At 50.9% G+C, this 15,958-nt stretch overlaps 2 protein-coding genes across 2 annotated transcripts; one reads left to right on the top strand and one right to left on the bottom strand.

The window, feature by feature from the left end:
* Positions 1–623: 623 nt before the first annotated feature.
* On the bottom strand, positions 624–12,447 carry LOC104371424 (two pore channel protein 2). The gene is made up of 17 exons (XM_009980785.2): positions 12,346–12,447; positions 11,562–11,690; positions 11,204–11,320; positions 9,978–10,096; positions 9,697–9,798; positions 8,578–8,704; positions 7,419–7,620; positions 6,590–6,734; positions 4,762–4,947; positions 4,263–4,327; positions 3,883–3,970; positions 3,515–3,584; positions 2,730–2,949; positions 2,431–2,521; positions 2,013–2,126; positions 1,512–1,630; positions 624–769 (listed from the first exon to the last, which is right to left on the bottom strand). The coding sequence occupies exons 1-17, from the start codon at positions 12,430–12,432 to the stop codon at positions 624–626; spliced, it is 2,127 nt and encodes a 708-aa protein (XP_009979087.2). The 5' UTR covers positions 12,433–12,447.
* A 2,745-nt stretch (positions 12,448–15,192) lies between these two features.
* MTLN (mitoregulin) lies at positions 15,193–15,369 on the top strand. Its single transcript, XM_086631156.1, has one exon. The coding sequence runs from the start codon at positions 15,193–15,195 to the stop codon at positions 15,367–15,369; it is 177 nt and encodes a 58-aa protein (XP_086487282.1).
* Positions 15,370–15,958: the final 589 nt, after the last annotated feature.

The raw sequence follows: 15,958 nt of genomic DNA, 5'->3' as shown, positions 1-15,958 counted from the left end.
CCCCCTCCCAGGGAAGAGGGAGCAGCTGTGTGGCCTTTAGTTGCAACGACACTTGCTCTCAGTGAGCAAGACTTGTCCTCTGCTTTGCTCAGATTCCTTCCTCAGCACACACAAATAAACACGAAAGTTAGGAGGAGCCCACAGTTCCCTGTGGTGAGAACATGATGCATCACATCCAGCCACCTCCCACCATTAACCCCCGGATATCCAATCGGTCATTTTTTCCAGACTGCTGAATTTAATGTAGCAAAGAGCTGTTTCATCCAGCTTCCACTGGTCCATGTATGCATATAAAAGTGCTGTAATACACAATTCCAGTTACAAGAAGTAGGTATTTCATAACATACTGAATATGGCACCGTTACTTGACTGGCACAGTCAGACACACTCCCTCTGCTTTCCCGTGAGGGTAGTTTCAGTTTCAATATTTACATGAGACTTTACATGAGATAAAGCTCCTTTACATGACAAAGCTGTTTCCAGCGTCAGCTGCCCCCTCCGCTGTGGCATCTGTCCCCCACGCACAGGAGCACGGTGCTGAGGGCATCCAGCCAGGGAACACGCTGGAGCCCCAGGCAGCTGGGAATTAGAACCTCCTCGGCCACTGCCGGGGATCGCCCCCATCACGCAGCGCTCTCCGAAGTCAGATTACTGGGTACAGCAGCGGGAGGGGACAAGTTTAGGATCTCTTCAAACGATGGGCCTTCATCCTCAAGGGGGATCTCTGCCTCAAACATGCGCTGGAGCAAAGCGTCAACCGTCCGGTACCCTGCGTGTGGCCAAAAAAAAAAAAAGTCACTGTAAGCATCGATTCCTGCTCCTCATCAGGAGCTGGGTAGTGGCCACCTTCAGGCAGCTCATACTCAAATGCTGCTCCCAGTGTGTTACACTAAACAGGCAATGCCCTAAATGATGTTCCCTGGTATTTTACTCCACGTGCTTGTGAGCACTTGTAAAGGATAAAGACCATTATTTTAAGGTTTTAAGCACTTCTATTCCCTGTGTGTCCTTCAGTGGCTTTGTGATCACCATTAGCTGTCATCCCCAGAAGCATGAGCTCAGGGAAGTGCTGAGGTGCAGCAAGAAAGCCAGAAGAAAGAGCAGGCATTAAGATAGAGGGAAGGAGCATATAGTCACCCCGTGATCCCAGCCAGGAGGAATGCAGAGAGCACACAGGAAGGAGAAAAGCAGAAACCCAGGCTTCTTGGCAAGAGCAGGACCTCAGCCACCGAGGCAGTGCCTTCACAGACTGGCTGCTGAGGGCAAGCGTGCACAGGAGGGCCTGGGTAGGGAAGAGGAAAAGATGTTGCTATGGAAGTGAAAAGAAACAGCAAACATTAGAGTGTCCACAGTTCCCTAAAAACCTCCAGCTGGGTTTTAGAGCTGCTTTTCTAGCCCAACGGAAGCAGAAGTGCTTGGGAGCTTCCCCAGAGACACGGCTACAATCGGGGATGGTTCAGAGCCGTGGCCTCTCCAACCAACCCCTGGGCACACTGTAGCACCGCACTTACGTTTGGAGGCAATTTTAAACACCAGCCCTTTAGGCTGTGGCTTTGTTCCACCTTCCCCCTCGAGGTCATGCTCAGCATTCTCCATGTTATCAAGGAGCTGTTCATCCTGGAGCTCATCCCTACACAAGAAGGAGCAGGAGTTACCCTGGGGAGGCACGTTTTCCCCCCACGGGCGCCCCGTGTACCCAGCAGCAATGGATCCTCTCGGGCGGCACAAGCACCAGTCATGGTGTGAGTCTCCAGCATCTCTCCTGTTCTCTGGGCAGCAGCCCTGGGCTGGCAGAGCTCAGCCAGGCTGCGAGGCCACGGGGTGAGTAATGTTCTGCTGCCGTCTAGACCAACTTCCATGGTCATGACGGATTAGTAAGAACTTTGTGACAGGGAAGAGGAGCCTCAGCTCACATCTTGGGACAGAGGGAGGCATTTTTCTGCAGTCCCACAGCCCTCATCGGATGGGCCAAGCCAGCCACATCCAGCACGACGCTTTTGGGGAGGGCTTACTCTTGAACTCCCATTCCCAGCTCCTGGATTTTCTGTTCGATGGCTGTTTCCACTTCACTCTTCTCTAGGGAGTACTCCACAAAGAAAGCTTCCAAAATGAACGACACAAAGATACTGAAAGAAAAGATGAGCAGAATTACATAGCAGCATTTCCTTACTGGCATCCCCCCTGCTTCTGGGCATCAATTACGGTCTCAGTATTCCCAGGCTCATTCCCTAGAACTCCCTCCCCGCCTCCACTGGAGATGGGGAGCTCTACGTCCCCATCCGGGATGGGGATGCAGGAGGTTTCTCTACGACATGTCCTGAATGTCTCTCCAAGTCACACCACGTGTGACCCTGGGACCATCAGTACCACCCTGGCAGGGGGCACAGCCCCTCTTCCCTCCGAAACAGAAGAGGGCAACCCAAAACTTACTTGACAATAATTATCACCATCACAATGTGGAAGGCAATGAAATACAGCTTCGCAGGCTGAACCGTCACGTTGGCAAAGCCATTGGCAAAGAGTATTATGGGAGTTAAGGGCAAGGGTGCTAAAGCAGGAGAACATCTTGCTGTAGAGCAGGGCTAAGGGAGGAATGGGATAACACCAGCCAGCAACGACCTTCTGAACAACACCCTCTGCAGGGACCACTGCTCCCTTGTCTGGCACCATGTGCGATACAGAGGGAAGAGCATGGATCACCAGTTTGGACCTTCCACCACAAAGGATATCATGCCACTGATTGACTACAGTGAGCTCCATCAGGACGATGAAAGATGACGCAAAGTTGTTGAAGTTGTTCTTGCAGTATTTCCCACGGGCGAACAGAGAGTCCTTGAGAGCTGGGTTTCCACATTCCAGGGCGTGAGGAGCATTCGAGTTTGCAGGGAAGAACTGGATTTTCCCATGGAATAACTCCATGCCAATGATAGCAAACACACAGTACACAACCTGGGAAGAGAAACCCCATTGCCTGCTTCTCCAGTGAGCAGCAAGCTCCATGGCAAGTTCAGAGTTGCAGAAGGTTTTTCCAGTTTTTACAGACATGGCAAGCTGCTGAGGAGCAGCATTGAGTTTAAGAGACCCAACCCACTCAAGGGCAAGGACCAGGCAGGAATAACAAGCCAAGAACTACTGCTCAAATACATGGAAATGAAATATTCTCAAATCGTAAGAGGAGAACTTATTTTTAAGAAATTATTTGAGAAACAAGTTTCTCGTTCAGCTTCTTGCCCAAATCACAGTTTGATTCCTTACAGCCTGAAGCCCAGACTGCACAGAACATCCCCACTGCCCCGTGGAGCGAAGAAAAACGTCCTGACCTGGCAACGAGCAGGAACCCAACCCCTTTGGACACGTTTACACGTGCAATGACCAAGAATCAAACAGACACAGTTTCAAAGGCCAGCCATCCAGAGATTTACATTTATCCTCTTGAAAACAACACGAGCATGAGACTTAAGACACATTCCTGTAAAACTGGAGTGCTTTGAACCAAGATACCAGGATTTCTTACCAGAGTCAGCCCACCAAACGTCAACATTGTCGGTACGATGTTTATCAGCGTGTTCATGATGACCCGGAACCTACAGCAAATGATTCATGACAACACTTGCTGTGGGGAAGCTCTTTCAAAGCCCACACTTGCTTATTGTTACCATCCCATCCAGCACGTGCTCCCCACATGCCCTTACGAATAAGTCTCCAAAGAGGCTGCAGCAACTGGGCTCATCCCAGGCATGCTGGGACAAGGCCTTGGGATGCTTTGTTGGGTGGCCACAGTCAGTCCATAGCAGCCATGCAGAGCAACTCAAAGCGCTGTCTCATTCAGCCTCTGACACAGCCTGGCCCAAAAACCATACCCCATCCCATTCTCTTCATTACCTTTTGATGCTGTCAACAATCCGTATTAGCCTGAGGACCCTCAAGATGAAGACAATGTCCAGGATCTGTTGGCTGTTGTACTTCGTGGCTGAGAAAGCAAAAAGGTTTCTTAGTTATGAAAAATAAGCAAGGAAGTGTAGAGATAAAGCATGTTCTTACATTTGTTATGATTATGTCCTTGTTCAACACTCTTTATAACAGGTGTTTATTTAACAAAACAAAACAAAAAAACCAACAAAAAACAACTGAGTTAGTTCTCAGAAGCCTACAGGAAATTCATGGTCCTGTCAAAAAGCCTCCCAAGCCCAAGGTGATGGCAAAAGACCACTCAAGACCACCGAGTTTCCCAGATGCATGCAGACTGCTTAAGCTGCACTTACTCGATCTCAGGGTGGTATTGAGTATTGTTGCAGTCAAGGCAGCGAAGATGATGAGGGTATCAAACCTAGCACGAGGGAAGGCAGTGCTGTTAGACTTGTGGCAACAGAGCTTAAGCTGCCACACGACACACGGAAATAGTAACCCCTCTTCCTCACATCTGTGCCAGGCAGCCCTGCATCACCTCCAACTATCTGCAGGCTGGGAAGATGGGAAAGCTTTGTTTAGCAAAAGGCTTTTCCCTGCACAGCCGCTCTCTCCACGCGCTGCAGAGTCACCTTGGACTGAGCTAGCAGAGCAGAGCACAGTAGTGTCTGTCAGAGCCAGGTGGGGCCAGCAAAGAGCACAAGGTCCTCTGATACATACAATCATTTTAATTACACCCTGGTACATGAGTTTGGCAGCCCAGGTCTCCAAGAGGCTTTCAGTTCTTGAGGGGCTGAGCACAGAGATCTCATCACACTTGACACCACCTTTAAAACAAACATTCATCCCACTCACCAGTTCCAGAACTGGTTTTTGCCGAAGAACGCCCTCGGTTCGTAAGTGTACACTTTCAGGAGTATCTCAATTATGTACAAAGCAAGGAAGACCCACTCTGCATAAGAAATGTAGGGGGTTTCCTCATCCAGTGCGATGAAGATAGCATTTATTAGAATGATCACATCATAAGTCCAGACAAATCCCCTGCAAGAAGAAAAAAAAGAAATCAGTTTGTCACTCCCGAGAAGGTAGAAATTACACAGTTATTTCAGGAGTTCTTTGCCTCCTCTCAAACACTGCCATTTAGGTACACTACCTTTACCCATCAGTTCTCCCCAAACCTGAGAGTTTAGGAAAGTTGCTACAGAGTTTAGCTCTGCCCTTGAAGTCCAACACAAAGCAGAGGTCAAGCCTCCAAGGAACACCACTGCCAATGCTCTCAGCATTAAACAAACTTTTAGGGACTGATGCACTGTGTTTCCAACAAGTCAAGCAGCGTTCCTCAAGCAGAAAGACTGGACAAGTCAAACAGAAGACTACACAAAATTGGGAGGGGTGGCTGGTACACCAGACTGGTGTGCTGGAGTCAGAGGGACCTGGACAGGCTGGGGAAGCTGGCAGAGATGAATCCCTGCCATGTTCAGAGGGAAATGCAAAGTTCTGCTCCTGAGGAGGAATAACCTCAGGCATCAGCACAGGCTGGGGGTCAACCATCTGAAAAACAGCACTGCAGAGGATCTGAGGGGGTCTTGGTGGACAAGTTGAACATAAGCCAGCAATGCATCCTGGTGGCAAAGGCTGCCATCAGCATCCTGGGTGATGATGATCATTAGGATGAGCATTGCAAACAGGTGGAGGGAAGTGATTTTTCCCCATCTACTCAGCACTGGTGAGGCCACATTTGGAGTCCTGTGTCCACAGCTGGGCTCCCCAGTACAAAGAGACATGAGCTTACTGGAATGAGTGCAGCAGAAGGTCACTAAAATGATTAAGGGATAGGACAGTCTGACACATTGCATGTTGAGAGAGTTGGGATTGTTCAGTCTGAAGGAGAGAAGGGTCAGGGGGATCTCAGTACGTATAAATACCTGATGGGAAGGTGTAGAGAAGATGGAGCCAGGCTCTTCTCAGTGGTATCCAGTGAAAGCACAAGAGGCAAGGGGCACAAGTTGAAATACAGGATTTTCCATTTAAACAAAAAGTAGGGTGTTTTTTTTTTTTTTTTAACCAAGGGTGGTCAAACACTAGAACAAGTCGCAGAGAGATTATGGAGTCTCCATCCTTGGAGATACTCAAAACCCAGTTGGACACAGCCCTGAGTAACCTACTCTAGCTGACCCTGCTTTGAGCCGGGGGTTACACTAGACCATCTCTAGTTGTTCCTTCCAACCTCAGTGATTTTGCCATTCTGGGAAGTCTCAGATGCGAAACAGAGCACCAGTAGCTCATAGTACCAACTTAGTACGAGCTGATGAAGCAGCACATGCAGCTTTGCAGCAGAGGCAAGATCACCTTTAAGTGAAGCATTTGCTCTGGTCCTTCAAGGCAGGACAACATAAAGCACTTCTTGTTTTCAGTAAAAACTATTTACACTCAGCATCTAGAGAAGATCTGAACACGTGGGATTGGAGCAGGTATGGACTCACTAACAGCCAAGTCTAGTTTCTCCACACCACTGAAGGTGGGCTAAGAGCAGATGTGGTCCACAGAACACTTTTGAAAACATAACCCCCAACATTTGCCTAAATTCAGTTTGCACTTTCCAGCATGACACCCTGATGAGTGTTTGCTTGCTCTGCAGCCCTTTGGATGTCAAGGGCTGGTTGCTCCAGGAGCAGGGGCTTACCTGTGCCTCACCATGCTGCGCAGGAACTGACTCACTGCTGACTTGTACACACGAGGCATCCACTGCCCAAGCGGATGGCTGCGTATTTTCAGGGTAATCACCTGGATGTTGAGGAGGTCTGCCAGTTGCACGAAGGACTTCTTGTCTGCAGCAGCGGAAAGCACTACATGTTAGTCTGCTGTCATTAAAAAAAGACAGTGTCTGGCAAACGCAAACCTATGTGCACACGAGTTGCAGGAATCTGGACTCAATAACTGTTCACGGAAGCAGGCAAGGAACATGCCCAAAGTGGTATCCACCACAGAACAGGCTGAGCTCAGTACTCAAACAGCTCCTCTGCCACATTCCTGGGGGACTGGCTCAAGCCACAGGCCAACAATCAACACAAACCTTTGATGATCAGGAGGGGCACGATCTAGCACGAGGAGACTGACCCATCTCTCCCAATATCCTGTCTCTAGCAGGAACAGAGCGAGAGGCTCCAGAGGATTGGGTGGGAAGCCGCATTGCTTGGAGGAATCTGATAACGAGGGAGGCTTTCCTTGTCCTGTGCTGAGAACAGGACGTCCCATTCTGCATGGCGAGCTTGGCCTGATGTCAAATAGCCACAAAGAGCCACCCACAGCGTACTTGACACGGGCTACAGCACAGGCAGAAAGAACAACCTTTCAGGACTTAAGGAATCTGGAGGGAAGCAGGAAGAGGGGCCTGGAGTCCTTCTGGGTCCGTTATGGACCACAAGTCCCAATGCCAAAACCCTTGAAGCATCAGGCTCCTGACCCTGGGCTCCTCCCCAGTCCCTTGAGCACAGCAGGGCCCCACTGCTCACCTATGAAACCCTTCTGCTCATCATCTGAGATGTGTAGCAGCAGCTCTCGGTGGGAGTTGCTGATATCAGGAGCCACCAGCTTGACAAGCTGCTTCCACCGGGCTTCTCTGACCACGAACTGCGCTCCCTCCTCTTCCTTCAGGAGGTTGAAGGCCTCTATCATCTTGCGGTGCTTCATGTAAGCAAGCTTGCGGATCTCATTCTAGAAAGAGAGCATCAGGATTCAGGCAGTTTCAGTGACCTTTCCCCCTCCTTCGTTTTTTTAATCTTATTTTCATGGTACAGAGATGCAAGGAGAGACTCCAAGGAACACAGAGTGACAGCAGACACAAAGTATGGCACAGTCAACGGGATGATGAGAAATGCTATTTAACGAGCAGCCATGGGCCCTCTGCAGAGGATTCTGGAAGGATCACTAGATTGCTTGCTGCTGGGAGATGCACTGAAAAACCAGAAGAAGAGACAAAGGATAGTGTCTAACGGGAAGGAGATGGGGGGATATCTTTCAAAGATCACAGGATCTGCACGCTCACAGGTCACAGAAGCAACAAGGATATGCCTACACATGCTTCCCATCCGTAAGGAAATACTGCTGAGACTGGAGTGGAGACCCTCTTCTGCACAAAATTCTAAGCAGGCTAAAGAACCTTACGCTCTTGGGTGACTGCAGCCTGATCACAAGTACTGACCTGCACCTACTCAGTCTGGGTGGAAGAAGCAAGAGTTCAAATTTACTTAGACCTCCCTTTACGTTTCCTTTGCTTTAGGAGCACGTGCAGTGGCAGAGAAGGCATGCTGTGTATTTATACCCAAAGAAAAACAGTCTCCTGCACAGAGACAGCAGTTTTGAGCTAGGACTAAGACTAACAGTGACAACGCAGAGACATGTGCCTCCCATCTGTTGCAACTTTTGGGTCCACAGCAGCATAAAATATCTCAGGGTTAAATGCTAAAAGCAGAAATCTCAACAATCCCCATGACACGAAAGGTGGACCTGTGCCTGTTACCTGCAAAGCATCCGCAGAGGCCAGAAGCTGTACCCCCTTCTCTACGTTTTCCAGAAGCAGAAGACCTTCCAAGGGAAGGTCAGATATTTCCTTACAAGGTTACAGAGAACAGCAGGCCGTCACTGATCACAACACAACCCTCCAAACGTTACCTTCAGATGTTTTTTGTAGTTGTTGTACACAACAGCCAGGAAGAGTGACATGAAGATGTAAGTGTTGACAATGACAAAGGCAATGAAGAACAGGGCGTACCATGAGCTGAAGTCAAACGCCGGCATCCTGGAGAAGGGGAGAGAGATTGCTACTTGCTGAGCAGAAAAATAGAGGAAAAAAAAACCGGAGAAATCACAAGAAAACAGTCTTCCAGATGAAATTCCAAGTACTGCTTTGGATGGCCAGATAACACACGAGCTAGGCAACAAAGCCAAAACTGTGCATCAGTTCAGTTACAGAACAGGTCTCTTCCACTGGGTTTTCATCCTAGTTTATCAGTCCCTGACTGAAGGGATGTAGGAGAGAAAGCACAAAGATTAAGCTCCTGTCAGTGTGTCTAAGCTTACGTGCAGAGTCTAGAGGTGAGGTCTCAGTCCTAAGCTGGTGGGTTACTGGCTTCACAGACCCTCACTGCACTCAGACCTCCCCTTCCACTTACCCTAGGAGGACTAGCTGCATTTCTCAGTCTAAACACCCAGGGTCCCTGTAACGTCCCAGTTCTGTTCAGTACATCTCCAGCACACAGATAGTTTGCCATTCCTCCCTGCCCCCCCCTCCTTTGATAGCACCTTCACAGCACAAACCAAAATGGGAATGTCATTAGAAGAAAATGAGGATGGAAAGCCCAATCCTTGCATAATTTAAACAGGACTATGCAAATTAAAGCCTGCATAGAAAGCCCTGCAAATATCATGAGAGAAGAAGTAATCTGATCACTAGAGCACGCCCTTCCTTTTCAGGAAAGGGTTTTAATCAAAGAGCATGTGTGTCTGTCCCTCAGGTTTAAGCCTTTGTCAGCTACTGGGTCATTTGGAAAGCAATATTTTTAAAGCAACTTTTCTAAAAGTCTTCCTAACCTCGGATTCCGATTCACAGCCATTTAAGAAAACAGATGGCTGACAATCCATGAAGCCCCTGCAGGCTGGAAAAGTAAAAGCCCTGTTGCCGCTCTGAAATTCCTTCTTGTGCAAAACAGAGTACTGTTCTAATCAGAGGTCTTGCCACTAGGAGCAGGACACCGGCTGTCACAACAAAGACTGCAAGCTCAGCACACATACATGACATCCGGGCTGTTTGCTGTCGTCACCAGCACATAGAGGTCAAACACAATTTCTAGGTAGTTCCTGAAATATGGCAAGCCTTCTGCTGTCTGGAGGTTCCTAGGAGGAAAGAGACAATCTGAAGTTAAGCACAGAGCATCCATGCCCCACTAGAGGAACTGCACGTATCAGCAGTGCTTGTATTCACTGTAATTGTTTGGAGTTGCCAGATTCCCTCTTGCTCAAAAGCATCACACTCCTTCTTCCCACCCAGCTCTGAGCAAAAGAAGCGTCCGCACCTCTCACCAAACAGCTTCAGGGCCATGAGGGAGAACATGAGAAGGCTAAACATGAAGAGCAAGAAGACGTAGGTGATCTCTGGCAGCGTGTTGCGGATGCTGCGGAAGGCTCTCCGAATCTGCCAGGGAGAAGGGAACCGTTTAGAGGCAAAGTGGGACCCGTTTTCCCCTCGCCATCCCATCCAGCTCAAACACAGACACAGGGACAGGCAAACCAAGTGGGATACAGGTGCTGTTCTGTTGCCTGGCAGGAGAGATTCTGACTCAGATTTGCACAGATTTTAGCAGAACATTGCTGGCATGAGTACCAGGCCCTTCCTCCTCATTCCCCAGAAGAGATGCTGGAAGGAGAGACCTCATCCACGTGTCATCATGAACTCAGCTACCCAAGGGACAGAGGGCCCTGTGGCACTGCTGAGATGCTCTTGCTGCAGAGGACTGATCGGGGAAAAGAGCCCACCACTCCAGGCTACAAAACAGATGCTCTGAGTATGGAAGCTCAACTGCTCCCTCCCCCAGGCCCCCACACCACCGTAGTTTATTCATTTATAAGTCAGGACCAGAACAGTCTTCGGCAGCAGGGAAAAGATCTTCCCGTGACAAGAGGAATCAGAGTCCAAATCACCCACCTGGGCTACAAGTTAAGTCTCTGAAAACAGCGTGACACTCGTGCTTGCTTGCCTAGGAGACTTCCAGAAATAAGTAACCTGGCCCCTGACCCAGGGAGAAAAGGTTTTTCTCCTTTGCAGCTCTGCTCATGGTCGTGCCTCCTGAGGACAGCATCTAACGCTGCTGGCAAACAGAGGCTGGACTAAGCACAGCCCACGGGCTGACCCGACAGGAATCACTCTTCTTTCTCCATGCAGTCTTTGTTAAGCATGATCTTCCCTAAATCATCGCAGCACCACGCTTAGTGGGAAGCTCTAGTCCCAGCCTCGAGCACACTCGGGGCTCTGGGCACCAGTAACCCAGTCCATAGGTACAGGGAGAAGCCTTTTGGTACTTCACACAGAGCCCAAGCAGCACCAGTGTGAACGCATCCTTTCCTCCATCCCAAATTCCTGCTTCAGGCCACCTCTGGGAGAGAACTTCACTCACAGGAACCTAAATTCTGCCATTTCTGTCCCAAAACCATTCTACTAAATCCCCTGGATGTCAGAAAGCAGCAGGCAGTCCAAAAATAAGACCCTGCACCGGAGGTACATCCCACCAGACCTCTTCCTTACCTGGCGACTCTCTGCAAAGTTGATCAGGAAGATGGGCCTCACAATTCTCGACCACCGAATGCTCCGTATATTGTATATCCTGAGGACCCCATACACGGCCAAGTCCGTCAGAGACAACTGTAGAAGAAGGAAGGAAAATTCCCAGAAGCAGTGTTGGAAACGTGCCTTGATGGTGAAGACCACAGGGTTAACTGACACCAGATCGATGCACACACAACAGGCTTGTGAGAACAGCCCCAACTGTTGGTTGATTCGGCCATGGCTTTCGTAGAGCCCGTTACCAGGAAAGCAACAGGAGGAAAAAGCCACCTCCACGTTGGCCACTTCAACCTTGGAGACTCCCTCAGGCCTAACTCACCAGGATTGCAACCATGATGCAGATGTTCTTGGTATCCTTCCAAAATACGTTGCGATGGGTGACTTTCGCAAAATGTGTCAGTCGGCCGAAGAACACCAGAAGGCACAACACCTCGACCAGAGAAGTGACCTGCAGAGAGAGAAGGGGCCCTGAGTCAGGGCGACCAAGAGCAGGGCTAGCCCCCTCTGCATGGACAAGGATGCTCAGGCTGGGGTACAGGCAAAGGAAAACCAAGCAAAATCAGTAAAGTTTTTCCAGTGGGTTTTTGCTGCCAGCTGTTTTACAGGCTCACATATCTGACACTGAGCAATAGTTTTAGGGTCACTTTTGGGCAACTCCCTGCCACAGACAGGTGAAAGTCAATAAATTTGTATTTGCTTAGGATTCAAGAAGTACATCTCTCACAAACGCACTAGTGCAGAAGAAATAAAGGCTGCAGAAAAATCAATCCAAAGGGCAACGCTCCACTTGTTCTTCCAGACATAAGGGCTGGACTTGGGTCACACAAAAGGCTGGAATTATTCTCTCGAGATGCTGAAAAGCAACATGACTTTTTCCACAGTCACATCGGCCATCGCTGATGCCCACAGTGGCTTCCATCGTCCCTGTTTAGCTCCTATGCCCCTTTTTTGCCTCCGTCTCAGCAGGTCAAATGTATCAGAAGAAAGATCAGCAGCAATTACCCCTTGACACCTCAACAACCAGTTTCAAGCAAGAAACCCTCGCTTGCTCTACCAAACAACGCAGCAGTAGCTGCATCGCTGCTTCTACCCCGAAAACTTACCAGGAAGGGGAGCGGATACACGGCAGGCTCTTCGAACACCGCGAGGGACAGGTTGAGGAAGATGAAGAAGTAGGTAGCTGTTCTCATAACCCAGTGGTTATAGAGATAATAAAGCCTGCAGAAAGAAGGCAGTGGCACCCTAAATAGAGGCTTCAGTGCACATACCCACGGGATCATGAAATACATCTTGGAAGAACAGCACATGCTGTTCCAAGCAGTCATGGAGGAAGAAGGGTAACAATAGCACGTTTTTGCCAGCCAGGGATTTGGCAATTCGTTTCCTGGCCCTTCCTTATAGTCTCATAGCTGATGGACACTACACCCCCTTTCAAGGAGCAAAACACCCTGGGAGGTTGAACACAGGTGTTCTTCAGTTCAGTTTAAAACTGCAACATGTAGGCTTGGTAAAGCTGCTCCCTTTTTGCAATTACCTTGTTCCTTAATTCCAGTGCAAACTTCTGCTAAGCTCAGGTACCCACATGACACACAAACTAAGTCAGATTAGTTATCCAGCACCCTCTCTTTGCAGGTTAAAAAGCAAAGAGATAAGAAAAGCCACCAGAGAGAAGCATGGAGTTGCCCAGTAAACTTTTTTATACAGAGCTTAAGCAGTATCCCACCTGCTAAGGCAGCAAAACCTCTCGTGAACACCAGCAATAACCACAAACACAGCCAGCTCCAGGCCTCCCAGAGGAGGTTGCACACAACAGCACGCAACAGTGGCTCCTTTGGGGAGATGTGAAGCAGATCTGCAGAGCATGCAGTTTCCCTGCCAATAAAAAAGCCACCAACGCTGCCAAGCAGTCATCTCGTCTGCCCAGTAACCACCTGCATCAAGGTGGTTATACAGATGACATGATACCCTTAATAACACCATCAAGACGTGATCCCGTAAAACCTGCTCGTTTCTGCCATTTATCCTAAACTTGGGCAGGGCAAAAATATAGCCCCACAGTCTGTTCTTCCAAAGCAGACGGACATTACGGCTGCACAACGGCATACACCTGCTCACAGCCTTTGGGACAGACAGACTTAACCACACTCCTGGCTCCCAGATGCCCAGGAAACTTCAGGGGCTAAGACATGAGAACGAAGTAAGAAGGAAGGGTTTGTGGGGAGGGCTGCAGGCGTCATCAACGCTCAAACGCGGTGTTGCCGGCAGCCTGTCGTATCACCTTTCCCTTCCACACTCACCACCTTCTCTCGAGTCGTACACATGGAAGTAACCATGGAATGGTTTGGGTTGGAAGGGACCTCAAAGATCATCCAGTTCCAACCCCCCTGCCATGGGCAGGGACATCCTCCACTACACCAGGTTGCCCAAAGCCTCATCCAGCCTGGCCTTGAACACTGCCAGGGATGGGGCAGCCACAGCTTCTCTGGACAACCTGTTCCAGTGCCTCACCACCCTCAGAGGGAAGAATTTCTTCCTTAGATCCAATATAAATCTCCCCTCTTTCCATTTAAATCTATTGCCCATGTCCTGTCACTACACGCCCTTGTAAAAAGCCCCTCTCCAGCTTTCCTGTAGCCCCTTTAGGTACTGGAAGGCTGCAGTAAATAATCAGCCTAAAGTATAATTAGCCTAAAGCAGTCCAAGCCCGATGAAGAGTCACCTCTGACTGGAGCTGCTTAGCCTCACCAGCTGCTAAAAGGGAAGAGTCATTGCTGCAGGCAAAATGCTCTTGACTTGGAGAATTTCATTTATTGCCAATTAACACAAGCTTTTAATTACTCCTGCCCCTAGCAGTTACCACCCTTTCTGAAGTCCACCTGAGCAGGGGTGCCACACGCTCCTTTGATTAGCTAAAGCTTTGGTGCATGGCAGGTTCGTGTTACCCGCTGCCACGCCAGTGGTGATGGCTGTGACCACCTGGCACAGGGCTGTTCTCCCACGCAGCCCAACCGTGCAGCAAACCCTGCTGTTACACCCAGCTCAGCCACACTCCCACACCCCCTTCCACGCAGGTGAGGGCTGACCAAGCTTCCCATGCTCCCCATCCCCACAGGATGCTATAGCTTCAGTCCTGAAAGATTTTAAGGTTTTTCCCTCCAGCAAAATTCAATTTTTTATTTCCTTCCCCATGCTCAACACACAGATGCACTGAGCCCCATTCAAATAAACGCATTTCAGCTTGAACCCAGTTCTTTGCGTCCCACCCACCCAACCTTCTCAGCACCCAGCTGGTGAACCGGAGGTCCCAGCCTTTGCCAGCTTCTGCTGTTTGGACACCACCGTGGCTGGCTCTCCCCATCCCAGCCCAAGTGCCCCACAGCACTGCACGCTACCTGTAAGACCAGTGCAGAGCCCTGCTCTAGCAGGATGGTGCGAGCCTTTGCAGGGACACCGACTCCTTACCTGACTGCCTCCGGGGAGGTCTTAAAAGGAATATTTCTGTTGTACTGCGCATCGGAGACAAACGCTGCTGCCAGCAGGAGATCCTGCGGAGAGGGCAAGACCAAGGACAGCTGGTAAGTAGGTGCTGGAGCCTGAAACCAAACCTAGGGGAGATGTTCAGAGAGGGTCCCTTTCACCCCAGGGCGCGCTACAGAGGCAAGAAGCGGCATAACGGGCGGCATAACGGACCGCGCCCCTCTTCTGCCAGCAAGGGCCCGTCACCGCCGCGGGACCCCCATCCTCGACGGGACGGGACGGGACGGGACGGGACGGGACGGGACGGGACGGGACGGGACGGGACGGGACCGCTCCGCTACCTGCGAGGCTGCCTCCGCCATGGCGCGGGCGGACACTGCCCCTGCCCGGCCCCGCCGCCTTTAACGGAGCCCGCCCCCGCCCCGGCGGAAGCGGGAGGCGGTGCCGCCCCCGGCGCTGGAGCTGGAGCCGGGATGGGGCTGGAGGCGCTGCGGCCGCGGGTGGTGCGCTGGGCGCTGCTGGCCGCCTTCGCGGCCGGGGTGCTGGTGGGTTGGCAGGCGGGCCGTGCCCGCCGCCGCTTCCTCCGCTGGCGCCAGCGCCGGCTCCAGCGCCGGCTCGCCGCCGCCCAGGAGCAGCTGGAGGCGAGCTGAGCCCAGGAGGTGCCTCGGTGCGGCCCCGTGCCTGGCCCGCCGGGAGCCGGGCTCCCTCCCGGCCTTCGCAGGGGGTCCGGGGGGGGTCAGCGCGACCCTCCGGTTGTCTCTTCCAACAGCCTCGCCTCGGCAGATGCTGCGTGAGCAGAACCGGATTCGCACCGCGCCGCTGTGGGAGCCGGTTTGGAAACCGCATCCAAGAGCTGCTGGAAAACGACAGCGTCGGTGGAACAGCAGCGCCTCTCTTCTGTCCTCCGGAAACCAAGATCCTGAGCTGCATCACGCTGAAACGTGGAGGGTGCAGGAGCGACGCACCAGATGCTTTTCCATGTTCGAAGGGGTTGTGCTCCAAAAAGTCTGCTACCGAGGTGTGCGGCTCTGCCCTCGCCCAGCAGCGCTGCTGGTACATTAAACTGGCAAAAACCACGACGTGATGGTCCCGGGTGTGTTTTATTTCTCTGATAAGCGAAACCGTACCTTAGGGGCGCTTGCTGGGAGTGACCAGTCTCATTATGGGGACAACTGAGTGGTGAGAGAGCCGGACGAACGGGGAAACTCCATGAAGGATGCTTGTGCTGTGGGCTCTGAA

The sequence above is a fragment of the Tauraco erythrolophus genome, chromosome 2 (genome assembly GCF_009769465.1).
Source record: "Tauraco erythrolophus isolate bTauEry1 chromosome 2, bTauEry1.pri, whole genome shotgun sequence".
Classification (NCBI taxonomy): domain Eukaryota; kingdom Metazoa; phylum Chordata; class Aves; order Musophagiformes; family Musophagidae; genus Tauraco; species Tauraco erythrolophus.
The sequence above is the reverse complement of the archived record's forward strand: the minus strand, read 5'-3'. Positions and strand labels throughout refer to the sequence as shown.